The 12,945-nt window shown below is 48.2% G+C and overlaps 1 protein-coding gene across 1 annotated transcript in view; it reads right to left on the bottom strand.

Moving 5' to 3' along the window:
• Positions 1–303: 303 nt before the first annotated feature.
• LOC142893184 (proteasome activator complex subunit 4B-like) overlaps positions 304–12,945 on the bottom strand; it is a 36,216-nt gene continuing 23,574 nt past the window's right edge. Inside the window, exons 33-47 of the mRNA XM_076033496.1 lie at positions 12,720–12,801; positions 11,874–12,057; positions 11,137–11,203; positions 10,932–11,057; positions 10,186–10,338; positions 9,987–10,091; positions 9,550–9,641; positions 9,229–9,360; positions 8,640–8,842; positions 7,332–7,417; positions 6,947–7,075; positions 4,602–4,757; positions 3,679–3,817; positions 3,312–3,445; positions 304–1,105 (exon numbers count right to left, since the gene is read on the bottom strand). Coding sequence (XP_075889611.1) covers positions 971–1,105; positions 3,312–3,445; positions 3,679–3,817; positions 4,602–4,757; positions 6,947–7,075; positions 7,332–7,417; positions 8,640–8,842; positions 9,229–9,360; positions 9,550–9,641; positions 9,987–10,091; positions 10,186–10,338; positions 10,932–11,057; positions 11,137–11,203; positions 11,874–12,057; positions 12,720–12,801 — 1,923 coding nt within the window. The 3' untranslated portion in view covers positions 304–970. The remainder of the gene's footprint in view (positions 1,106–3,311; positions 3,446–3,678; positions 3,818–4,601; positions 4,758–6,946; positions 7,076–7,331; positions 7,418–8,639; positions 8,843–9,228; positions 9,361–9,549; positions 9,642–9,986; positions 10,092–10,185; positions 10,339–10,931; positions 11,058–11,136; positions 11,204–11,873; positions 12,058–12,719; positions 12,802–12,945) is intronic.

Here is a 12,945-nt window from a genome sequence, read left to right as displayed (position 1 = left end):
TAAGACAGACGCTGATGTTGAACCACTGAGTTCAGGACAAAGCGGGACCCTTTAAAGCCTGCTGTATTTTTCTTTTTTTTGTTAGTGATATAAATTTCAGACGCGAGCTGAAATCTGTCTTTGCAGAGAGAAACACTGGTATCTGATCCCCGCTGAACATTATCTGCTGCGGACAGCTCATGTGTGATAAGTACGGAGCCGGCTATAAAAAAAAAAAAAGATAACCGTAAATATTTGCTATGATCAACCAAGCAAACACTGCTTCTCACTCACACTGTCAAAAACAAGGCTTGGGTTCACAAATGCAGGGGAATTGCAGGGATTTATTTAGTACATTCACAGTGTTCAGCTATAGTGCAACACAATATAGTGCAATACAATAATAATAATATTATTATCAATAATAATAATAATAATGATAACATATTTGATCATTTATATTTAATAATTCTGTCTTATACTGTATTCGTTCACATTGCAAGGGTTTACAAGTACATCGTGTATAGTATGGTTATATTTTTGTACCATAAATTCCTCATTTTAGTGCTTAGATCTTATTTTATGTATTAAAATTATATAAATCAAGTTTTTTTTTTAAATTACATTGTACAGATATTTTCTAAAGATATCTGAAAAGTGCAATAAATCATCTATTATTTTACAACAATTACTGTATAAAAAATAAATACAGCTGAAGATTTGTGTGTCTAAAAAAAATAAAATAAATACAATTCAGGGGCCTTTATACCGGCCGTGGAGCTCCTCGGCAGCAAAAGCAACACCAAGAAGGTTCCAGTTCAGAAGGTCCAGGAGTTTTTCTGTGCGTTGGCACGTGACTTTGCAGCTGCAGCAGCTTTCAGTCGCTGCAACAGCGTCCGTCACAAAGAGTTTCTTAAAATGAGCTCATTGCCTTTTGGAGCGGCTGGCTGGCAGTGGGAGGAGCCGGGGGGGGGGGGGGGGCGGCGGCGCTCTAGGCGTAGTAACACGGCGACACCAGCAGGTCGGTGAGCACCAGCAGCTGGTTGTCGGTGAAGCCCTGCCGGTGCTCCTGCCAGTTGTCGTGGTGGGTGCGCCTGAACTCGGACAGCGTCTTTTTCACCGTCATCTTGAATAAAAACACACAACCATCCTGTCAGACGGAGTTCTGCTTCTGCGATGGGACGACGGAACTACGATTGAACTACGATTGAACTACGACAGAACTACGACTGTCAAGTATGACAACAAGAGGCTGGAATTCAGTGTTGCGATTGACTTGGGGAGCAGACTGGGAGGACTGGGAGGAGTACTGGGAAGACTGGGGGGAGGACTGGGTGAGGAACTGTGGAGAAGTTGAAGGACCAGGAGGAGGACTGAGGGGAGAACTGGAGGGTCAACTGGAAAAGACTGGGGGAGGACTGGAAGGAGGACTAATGGTTAGGATTGGTAAGACTAGAGGAGGGCTGGGAGTAAACTGGGAGTACTGGGAGTACTGGGAGGAGAAGGATTGGGGACTGGGAGGAGTAGTGGAAGGACTGGGTGGAGAACTGGGAGAACTGGGAGGAGGACTGAGGGGAGAACTGGAGGGTCAACTGGAAAGACTGGGGGAGGACTGGAAGGAGGACTAGTGGTTAGGATTGGTAAGACTAGAGGAGGGCTGGGAGTAAACTGGGAGTACTGGGAGTACTGGGAGGAGAAGGATTGGGGACTGGGAGGAGTAGTGGAAGGACTGGGTGGAGAACTGGGAGAACTGGGAGGAGGACTGAGGGGAGAACTGGAGGGTCAACTGGAAAGACTGGGGGAGGACTGGAAGGAGGACTAGGAGGCGTAGTGGTTAGGATTGGGAGGGCTAGAGGGAGGGCTGGGAGTAAACTGTGAGTACTGGGAGGGCTGGGGGTCACATCTGGATTCACGTCTGAAAAAAGTGCCGCTCACGGACGAGTTCAGTCTAATTAACTTTTTCCACTTTCAGAGCTCTGTCTCGTTTTGGCGTCTGAGTTTTAATTGAGTTGCAAAAACACTTTTAACTCGTCATGTTTTTAATTATACAAAGATAACACCTCAGAGTTTTTTTTGGAAGAAAAAGCAATCAAGAAAACAAAGCGCGGGTAGAAGTTTCCTCCGTAACGCCGCAGTCTGGTGTTCAGCGTGTCTTTCCTGAAAACCTGAACCAAAACTGTGCGTCACTTTAACTCCAAAGTCCAATCAATGCAGTGAAACGTACACTTTAGCGGCCCAGAATTAGAATTCCTATTAAGCGCCTGCAGTAAAGAGGATGCTGAGAGTTTCTTTCTGTTGCTTCATTTGTTCTCAGGAATAAAGCTGTGAAAGTAAGAAGCTGACACGAGACTTTTTGTCCTTCCACTGACTGAAGCCCAAATGAAGAAAAGTTTTTTTTTGTTTTCACCCCCGTAGAAGCAGTGAAACACACAGTACGTTAGTAATACCCCCTTAGGGATCTGAGATCTTTCGAAATTTTTCAAAACGTTGGATTTGGAAGTCTGAAACATTTTCTTGAATCTGAGATTTGAAGGAATGAAGGTTTCATTTCAGACAAATAAGAATGCAAAATTTGAAGAACAATTTTCCAACAGAAAACATGTTTGCAAATAAAGATTAAAACAGCTGCTGAAAGATGCTGACAACATGAGGAGATACTGACTTCTCTTTAGAATCAAAACAGTTTTGCGCGTGCATTCTATGTTTACTGCAACCTCTGGTCTTACAGTGGCACTACAACAATGTAGACGTGAAACTGCGTCTCCATACTGACGCGCTGGTTTGTTTGCAGGGATTAAAAACTGAGGAGCTTGTCGTTAATGTATTGATGCTAAAACACCACGTGAAACAGTTCAAACGCAGTAACAACTTGGAGATGACTTGAAGAGGGAGAAGCTCGCTAGTGAGAAACCAGTGGAGGAGCCCAGCAAGGACAAGAGGAAGAGAAGGAAGCTTACTAGAGCGACAAAAGAACCCAGAGGCGGGTTCACCACCTAAACATCCATCCGGGTTCTTCTATAAAAGAAGCTGCGAGAGCCTCAAACACAGAAGCGACCAGAGATCCATCAGCTACTGGACCAAATTGGAGCGGTGCCGTTCACTGCAGCTCACGGCTTTCCATTTTTTTTTTTTTTTACTAAGTTGTAACTGAACAGTAGTGGCCGTTTATCTCCTGGCGCTGAGGCACTGAATTAGCACCATGACCCGCCTCCTGGGAGCACGCAGCGCACAATTTTCTCCTCAATTGGACAATGAAATTGTATTATTTAGACCCACAACACGTCGAGGTGCTGGATGTGAGCGCGCGCATTTGTGTGTGTGTGTGTGCGCACCTCTATAGGCTGTGGGTCGTTGAGATGGTCACTCAGGTCCATCAGGATCTGTGGCATCCAGTGCGGGACGTCGTAGGGGCTCGACAGGATGCACGCACTGAGGCCGAGCACTCCAGCGTGGCGCCGCACCAGGTCTGACACACACACACACACACACACACACACACACACACACACACACACACACACACACACACACACACACACACACACACACACACACACACACACACACACACGATAGTGTTAAAAAGGACTAGAATAGAATTTCAAGGGTCACAAATCCCCTGGGATAAGAAGGGGTTCTAGGTCAAATTTTACTGTGATTGCCTCACAAGTGCATATAACTGTGTGTGTGTGTGTGTACCTGAGGAGGCCAGCTCTCCTCTGGCCTTGGGGAGGGGAGTCTGACTCAGCGTCTGGAGCTCCGTCTGCAGCGTGGAGTCCAGGGGAAAGAAGTGGCACTGCAGTAAACCACTGAGGGTGGTGGCTGCCATGTCTCTCACCTGCAGGAGAGGTTGTTTGTGTGTGCCGGGGGGGGGGGGGAGCAAGGGAGCAGCAGCAGAGTAAGAAAATCAACGCGTCGCCCCAAAGTTCAGCTGTGACAAATGAAGGCTGCAGCAGGAGGAGGCGCCAGCCAGCGAGTCGTACTGCAGGAAGAAAAACTTCCTCAATTTATTAAAGGAGGCGATTGTGAGGAGTGAGACTGGGGTTTGGGGGGGTGAAGGAAGGGGCGGAGCCAGGGGAAGATGCTCAGATGAGTCGGGGAAATGTTCTCCACCGCCGCCGCCATCGTCTCTCTGCGTCGCTTTGCATAAATTATGACTCAGCGCTGAGCGGCGGCGCAGACGTTCAAACAGACAGCGAGACGGAGAGAGAGACACTCCCCAGCTGTGACGCACAACCCCACAAAACACCCAGACAGACAGGCAGACAGACAGACAGACAGGTGGCTGACAATCCGCAGCAGCATTGCATCCATCTGCAGCTGGGATCAATCCGGGGTCGAGGCCCCCGCAGGTGTTCGGCAGCACAACAGCCAGCCAGACGCTGACTGTGCGAAAAAATAGAAAAGGCGAGACGGGCCGGCAGCGGTGAGCGGCGGCGCTCAAGTTCACCTTAGCTGGAGGCGACAAACACTAATCATTTAATGAGCGGCGGCTTGTCACCTTCGACGGGCCGAAAAACAAATAAAGCTTCGCTACAAATTTGCCTCCATTAAACTTTAATGCGAAGGCGCAGCTTCATCCACAGGCAAAATGACAGAAAATGGAAAAGTTGCTACGTCACCTCGAGCTGCTCGTCCAGCAGCAGCTGGATGACCAGCGTGCGGATGCGGAGCACCTGCGCAGGTAAACTGAGCAGGGTGAAGAGGTTGTAGAAGACCATGATCTGCAGGTAGGTGAGGACGGAGAAGCGGGCGTGCCACGACCTGCTGGACGCCATCTGCAGGGACACAGACAGGCGGGGGGGGGGGGGGGGGGGTTGTTGTTGTTGTTATTGGGTTTGTTGGAGCTGGTTCCAGCTGTTCAAAAAAGGTGGGAACCAACAAGTCACCAGGTGATCACATGACCTGCTGAGTTTAGAGGTGCCAGTGAACCAGTCAGAACATACAACTGAGGAAGCACCACTTAAACTCAGAGTTTCCCGCAGCGCCATCTGACCTTTGATAATGCAAAATAATAGATGAAAAATTTTAAAGAAAATGAAAAAACAAACAAACAAAAAAAACATCTCAAATTTCATCCATTCTTCCATTTTCAATTCCTGCTTGTTCCTACACTCAGGGTCTCGGGGGTCTGCTGGAGCCTCTCCCAGCTGTCATATGGTGAAGGCAGGGCGACACCCTGGACAAGTGGCCAGTTCATCCCTGGTCCACAGAGAGACAAACAACCATTCACACTCACATACACACCTACCGACAATTTAGAGTTTCCAATTCACCTCACATGCATGTTTTTGGACTGCGGGAGGAAGCCGGAGAACCCGGAGAGAACCCACGCAGACACAGGGGGAACATGCAAGCTCCACACAGAAAGGCCCCACGCCCGGAACTGAACCAACAACCCTTGTTGCCGTGAGGCGACAGCGCTAACCACTGCGCCACCGTGTCGCACAAATCTGAAGCCATTTAGTAATAATAAAATAAAAAAAAAAATCACATAAAACAATCTTAGTTTACACAGAATACCCTAAAACATTGTCCCAGTCCCTCTGGCTTGAAACATCCCATAATAATCACTTGTGACGGTTGGAATCCTGCACCTGCTGCGATCAGTGTCTTGCCTGAACGGATGAACGATAGAAGAGCACCTGGCAGTGAAAGCTGCTCCGCCGCTCTGCAGAAACAGAGCGACGAGCCGTCGGTTCGTTGTTGGTTTTGCCCCCGAGACGCCGGAATATTTTCGTTTCGCTTCCTATTCCAATTCCGACTCCCCCTCCCCCACACCCCTCTTTCTAGGCTGGTTGAATTCAAACGGAGCGAGAGCACGAAGGCGTCGCTTTTCAAAATCTCGCCGTGCCAGCTGTTGACCCCGCGGCCTGACAGCCGAGGGGGGCGGAGCCGCCCAGGCTACAGGTGATAGCGCCGCCGAGGCTGCGAGCGCAGCTATTTTCACCCTCGTTCAATAATAAGCAGCATAATTAACTCCGACTGCTCCGTCTCACTTCAAAGAAGCGCCGGGATTCTCAGCCGAGCGCCGTCGTCGCAGGGCAGTGGAGCCACCCGGGGGCCAGGTGATTAATTACACCGCTGTTGGCGTCGCGTTGGCGCCACGATTACAACCACGTGAGTTCACTTTGTATCAGTGCAGGCGCTCCCACATGCCGTCAGTTCTTGAAACATAGAAATACGGTCTGTTTCAAAATGGGTTTTGAGAACATCACATTCCTTTGTATGCATTTGCACTGAATTATGAAGAAAAAAAAACATGAAGGACATGAAGATCGAGGAGACATTAAAAATATAATATTTTAAAATGAAACAGATAATGAAGGACGTTCTTCTATTTGACAAAAGAACTGCCGGGATCGTGTCAGTGGGAAGCTGCAGCAAAAAAGGAAATAAACTGCCAATATTGAGAATATAGCTTAACCTAGCTAGCTATAAAAACATGTAATAATTGTACTAATTGACTTTTAAGCAGCGCTCTGTGTGAAGAGCTGTGAAACTGAACAATTCAGCAAAACAAACAACTTGAATGAATTGTTTCATTGTACCAATTCAAGTGATTCAGTACACAGAAAAGACCTGCTTATCCCATCACTAGTGGTTGCATCAGGATGGAGCATGGTGTTACGAGCCGATTTTTCCCAGTGGCCACTCGAGGTACTGCAGCACAAAAATCCCATGGGCCAAAAAAGCGTTTTTAAAGCATTTTTAACGCCTTTTAAACGGCTGACAGGACGACTGTGATCTGATTCATAGCAAATAGTGTGATTGGCTGAATCAGTGTCACGCAAAGTGTCGAGCTCCACCAAAGACGTCTGACCCACGTCGCATCCTCTCCTTTTGGATGTGAGACCGTAGTTTTGTAAGGCGGTCAGACGTGGGACAGACAGACAGACAGACAGACACTCCTTTATTAGGGTGGCGGGGGGCCAAAAGGGGCGGAGCCCAGCGTGCCGCAGGTTACCTCCTCCAGCGCCGCCAGCACCAGCGGGATGTGCTCGGGATACAGCAGACCCTGGGACATGAGGGAGAGACACGTGCGCGCATCCTGCTTCATCTCATCATAGTTCTCATCAATCTCCACCGGGGCAATCTGCAAGGGGGGGGGGGGGGGGAGTCGAAGAGGGGTGGGGAGAGGAGGAAGAGAGAGGAGTAGGAGGAGGAGGAGGGAGGAGGGTGAGATGAGGAGAGAGGACACAGAGCGACGCACCGTTTTGAGTAAATGAAGAGAGAAATTGAGTTTAATAGGCAAGTAAGATTGAGTGGGTAATAATGCTGCAGTGGGACCTCTGTGTGTGTGTGTGTGTGTGTGTGTGTGTGTGTGTGTGTGTGTGTCTCTCTCTCTCTACCTTGAAGAGGAGAGGGAGGAGCTGGAGCTGCTGCTGAACAGGAGTGGTGAAAGTTCGGCCGGCGCTCACCATCAACCATTTCAACACTGCGGAGAACACACACACACACACACACACACACACACACACACACACACACACACACACACACACGAGAGACAAACACTGTGGGTGCTGGGTGGCTGCCAAGCCAATAAAAGCAGCGAAGTGGCCGCTGTGACCTCACGGCGTTCCTCCGCTAATAAAACACAATCTGTCATGATTAAGTGTCTAATGGTTTGGATAATCTGAGCCGATATTTATCTGGTTAATTGATGCGATTACTGGCTCGTGCACACTGAGGGAGCCACCGCTCAGCCAAAGTTAAGGATGGAGATCGACGCTCTGTTTGTCTGTTTCGTTTCCAAACAGGGTGCGTGTCCTTGCCTCTCTTTCTACAGCCTCGCTGCATTTATTCATCCTTTTCCCAAGCCCCTTCCCCCCCGTATCCTCTCGTGATACGGACAGCATTTTTATTGAGGTTTTGTGCTGCGCGGCTGCAGATGTCGGTGCTGAATTTAAGAGCGGTAAAAACTTTCAGCTTTGAAGAAAAAAAAAAAAGAGGAAATATTTGCGTACATAAATGCCCGTAAAGATGAGCTACAACGCTGGAGTTTGGCTGTAATGTGGGCAATAAATTATGATGTGAGAGAAAATCTTGCTTAAACGGGCTGCTGTTGGTGTAAACCTCCCATCAGCCTCGTTTAGTTGTGTTAGTCAGGACACCATTAGTTACTCAGTTCCTGTTATTGTTCATGTTTACAAAAGAGAATCCTGGAAGGTCGTAATAGATCTTAGATAAGGACAATGCATGAATGGAGGCTCCGATGTACGATTATAGCAAACTAATAAACTATAAATAATCATGGACAACGATCTGCACGCAACTGATAAGAAAAAAAAAAAATCTTAAAAAACTGTACAGTTAATTTTTTGTCCAGTTTTTTTTTTTTTTTTAGAGCTGCAACAGTGTAGTTTCCCAGTTTGGGATCAACAAAGTACATCTAGCTATCCATTCCTCCATCCATCTATCCATCCATCCATCCATCCCTCCCTCTATCCATCCATCCATCCATCCATTCATCTAAAACAAAATAAATCATAATAAAGTCTTAATTAAGTGACTGTATGAGACAGAGTCTGTCTGCAAGCAGCACCTTGTTGTTAATGTGCAGCTGAAATCAATAGCCGCCTCAAAGCTTTTCCTTTTGGCACCGTTTTTCTTTCTTTCTGTGGCCCCTCCCCCTCCCACCCGTGCACGGCTCTGACCCGTCTTGAGCAGCTTGACAGCCTGCGTGCGCTCGTCCGTCTCCTGGGTGTTCTCCTCGTGCACGTGGTTGTGGATCTCCGCCTCAGACGTGAGGGGCTTGAGGCGCCGCAGGACCCGGCCCACGAACTCGGCCACGTGGGGCGAGGCGGTGGGCCGGGTGCCGGGCAGCGCCACGTCCATCATGAAGATGTAGGTCAGGACACTGGAGAGGGAGGAGGGAGAGGGGGGGCGAGAGGGGGAGGGAGGAGACAAGGAAGGGAGGAGACGAGGAAGGAAAAGAAAAAACAGAAACAGATGTGGATGAGACAGATGTGGTGCTTGTTGAGACGGGACAAAAACAACAAAGGCCGGCGGTCTGAGAGGGCGGAGCCAATACCTGAGTGTCTGTGTCCTTTGTGATGTCACAAAGGATGTCTTTTTTTCTCTTCTTGATTTAAAAACCGGTTAATTCACTGCTTTATTACCACAACTAATGTCTGTATTAACACCCTTTGTGACATCACAAAGAAGAGACTTCTGGAATTTTGATGCGTTTGACCTGGTTGAGCTCCGATCGCCCGACCTGCCAGGAGAGAGTTAGTTGGCTACCTGCCGATGCGCTCCCGGACGTTCTTGTACACCTGCGTGAGTTTGGGCTCCAGGTAGACCAGGAGCCGGTGCAGGAGCTCGGAGACCCTCCACTGCTGCTGGGCCAGACCCCCCTGGAGCACATACAGCAGACTGGCACACACACACACACACACACACACACACACACACACACACACACACACACACACACACACACACACACACACACACACACACACACACACAGCTTGTCAGTGTTGGGTTGTGCTAATGTCTCTGCTGTACCTGCATCGTGCGTGTGTGTGTGTGTGTGTGTGTGTGTGTGTGTGTGTGTCCTACCTGGCGTCCCGGAAGGACCCGCCCTCTCCGCTGAGTGGACTCTCCATCAGCATCTCAAACAGCCAGTGGAGTTTCCGGGGATCACGGCCCTCCTATTGGACAGCAGCCAGTGCAAAAAAAACGACAAAAAAAAACAAGGAACAAAAGACAACACAAAAAGGCTTATTTTACTACCTAACCCAGCAGCAGTTATGAATTTATGAGGTTCATCGCATGTCGGCCAGATAGGAGGCGCCAGAGAGTAAGTGGGAAAATAATATTAAAGTCCCATTTCTTACACAATTGACCTTTCCCAAAAATTAGTGTCAGGGAGTCCATGTCAGCGAATGGGAAAAGTCCATCCTTCACTGCTACTGTGTTTCACAAACTCTGTTATGGCTATCAGCCCTTTGTGATGTCACAAAGGACCCCGATATGATCGCAACACTTCAACTCACGCAAGCCGTGGCGATGCAGGTGCCCCAGTCGGTGTAGGTTTCCACCGTCACGTTGGTCAACGCCGTCCTGATCAGGGGGCACAGAAGCTTCCAGAGACTGTCCACCTGAACACAGACACAGAAACACCAAGGCTCTTTATTAATATCGACTCTTCCTCTCATCGGCAGCTATGTCTTGCCGTCTGCGGCTCTGCGCTACCTTGCTGAAGCTCCAGAGTTTGCTGCCCCTCAGCAGGCCGGCGGTGATCTCGCACACGCAGCGCTGCGAGCTCTCGTGCGGGTCGGCGGCCAGCTGCTCCAGGTGCGGCCACAGCAGCGGCAGGAAGGCGTCGCCGTAGTTGCGGAACAGCCCCTGTGGACCAGAGGTTCGGTGAGAGGAAGGTCGGCTCCGAGAATGATTCCACTCAGAATGTTTTCATACGATGCCAATTTTGAGACCGATTCCAGAATGATACTTTTTTTTTGTTGATAGCAGATGTTTTAAACCAATTGGAACAAAAAAGCACTAAGCTTAGAGTTTCTATTTTACTGCTGATTCAAATGAGCAATTCCTCCAAATCCACTTTGTTGTGCTACCACCCCCGACGCTACAGCCTCAGCACTTAAGTTGCATTTTGCTTTGCCTTGATCCACCTTAATGAGGCGGAGCCACTTTAGAATCTTTGGCATGATGCTAATTGTCACTTTGACGTCAACTAAAGTTTGCCAGCATCTTTTAGTTCCCGCCTGAATAACGTTAAAGCCGAACGGCAGCCACTTTAGATCTGGACGTCAAGTCATTGCCGGCTCACAGACGTTGAGATTTACTTTCTTGAAGTTGGCCCACGAGAGACGATTCATTTTTCGATATTTGATAGGATCAGAGCAATTAGGTCAGTGCTACAAATGTATCAAAGTTGGGTACCCGGCCTTGGTTGCACCCACAGGCGGGTGGAGTCAGAGTACCTTGAAGAGGCAGAAGCGTCTGGGGTTGAAGCTGTCTTTCCCCTTGCGGTCCTCCAGAGAGAGGAACTCCAGGAGCTGCACGATGAACTCGGGGTCGGAGAAATATTCAAAGATGATCTTTTCACCCTGAGCGACACAGAAAAGAGACGTCACGCGTCACATGGGGGCTGAGGAATGTGGAAGGGGGCGGGGTTTGAGCACGCACCTCACTCATCTCGTCGTACTGCAAGTCATCTTTTGTGCTGCGGGAAGCTGCGTGGATCATCATTTCTCTGAGAGGAGCGCAGAGACAAAAGAGGAAGCCGTGATTCACAGATAAAAACGCCAGCAGGCGGGCGGGGCGGGGGAGAGGGGAGTGAAAAAAAAAATAATTACGGATCGCCACACACTTGAAGTGAGCGGCGAGGATAAATGAGTGATTAAAAAGTCAGTTAGTCAGCAGAGGGGCCGGCCGCTCCGCCGACGCATCACTTCCTCTATCTAGGCCAGGCGGAGAGCCGCTCAGTCAGCCTCATCCAGGCCCTGACAGGAAGTCACTGCCACCGACAGTCAAAGCCACTAGCCACTAGCCCAGGGTTGGGCAAACTGCGGCCCCGGGGGCCATATGCGGCCCATAAAGCTTTTTAATCCAGCCCACTGAACTTGAGGAAATGATTTTATACAGCAATAAAGTAGCTGTATTACAACCCTTTTTTTTCAGTGTTTTCAGAGTCATTTCAATAAAGATCTAAACACCGTGGGGCTTTGCTTTTATTCATTTTCAAAACGCATTAAAGCCCATGTTTTCTACATAACCCATGATATATTTTTTCCTCCTATGAGCTGGGCCAACGAAACACTATGTATCTGCTGTCTCAATTTAGAACCTATTGTGGTCCACCAGTCCAAGAGTTTGCCCACCCCTGCTCTAGCCAGTGAAGTGGCTCAGCCGGCCGTCTCTACCTGGGCCAGCAGTAGTAGCCACAGTGAGTCTTCTCCACAAACTGCAGCGACTCCCACTGCTCCTCCGTCACCGGCAGGTTGCTGCTGTCGTACTGCAGCCAGCTGTTGGCCGGGCGGTCGCCCACGCTCGCCGACGCCGCCGGCTCCTCTTCCTTCTCCTCCTCCTCCTCACCGCGGCTGCCGCCTTCAGCCACAACGGACAGACAGCGACAAATCAGAAAGGGTCCGTTTTCAAATACTCAGTTTTGAAGCGTATTAAACGTATTAAAAACAAAACAAAACAGAATATTTAGCAATCTGTTTGCATCTTCTGCTGCTTCTGCTAAAAAAAATATACATATTATTATAGAAAAATATTATATAAATATATTTATATTAGTATTATTATTATAATAATAATAATAATAATAATAATAATAATAAATTATTTCAGCATAATCAGTGACTCATTGTGTCATCATTTTCAGAAAAACTGAAGAACTAAACATTGCTCATCTCTGGACAGTTCACTGAAGTGATGGCGGCACAGGTTGCTGTTGGAAAAGTTGCTTTGCAGAATGTTTGACCTTTAAGGCGTCTTTGAAGGTCACAATGTGCAAATGAGTGTATACAAGCAGCAAGAAAAGCAGCGGAGCAATTTATATTTCCATAGAAAGCAAAAGTAGAGTAAGAAAAAAATTGCTCACTGAATGTGAAATCACAAGAAATAACTTGAATTAGAATGTGATGCACCTGGTGCCACCTCATGGTGGGAATTAACATTTGTTCACACATTAGGAGCTGAATGGAAACGATTTGTTTGTTTGTGTGTGTGTGTGTGTGTGTGTGTGTGTGTGTCACACTCACTGATAGCTGAAGGCTTGAGCGCAACCTTCTTCTTCGGCCGTTTAAGTTGTTTCAAAATACCAGCCACTGCCGAGATCGCCACCTGGTGGAGAAAATGACAAGTTTACAAAAGCAAAGCCGTAATTCTCGTCAAATCTCGTCCCACAAGATCCTATTTTGAGGAGGATGGAAGTACAAAATTCCTTGTAGAAATCTGCATTTCGTCAAAAATAGTTTTCTCTTTGAT

Source organism: Nelusetta ayraudi, unplaced genomic scaffold, assembly GCF_046127955.1.
Source record: "Nelusetta ayraudi isolate G7.1 ecotype Tasmania unplaced genomic scaffold, CSIRO-AGI_Nayr_v1 ptg000042l, whole genome shotgun sequence".
NCBI classification, from domain to species: Eukaryota; Metazoa; Chordata; class Actinopteri; order Tetraodontiformes; family Monacanthidae; genus Nelusetta; species Nelusetta ayraudi.
This window is presented reverse-complemented; position numbering and strand designations above follow the sequence as displayed.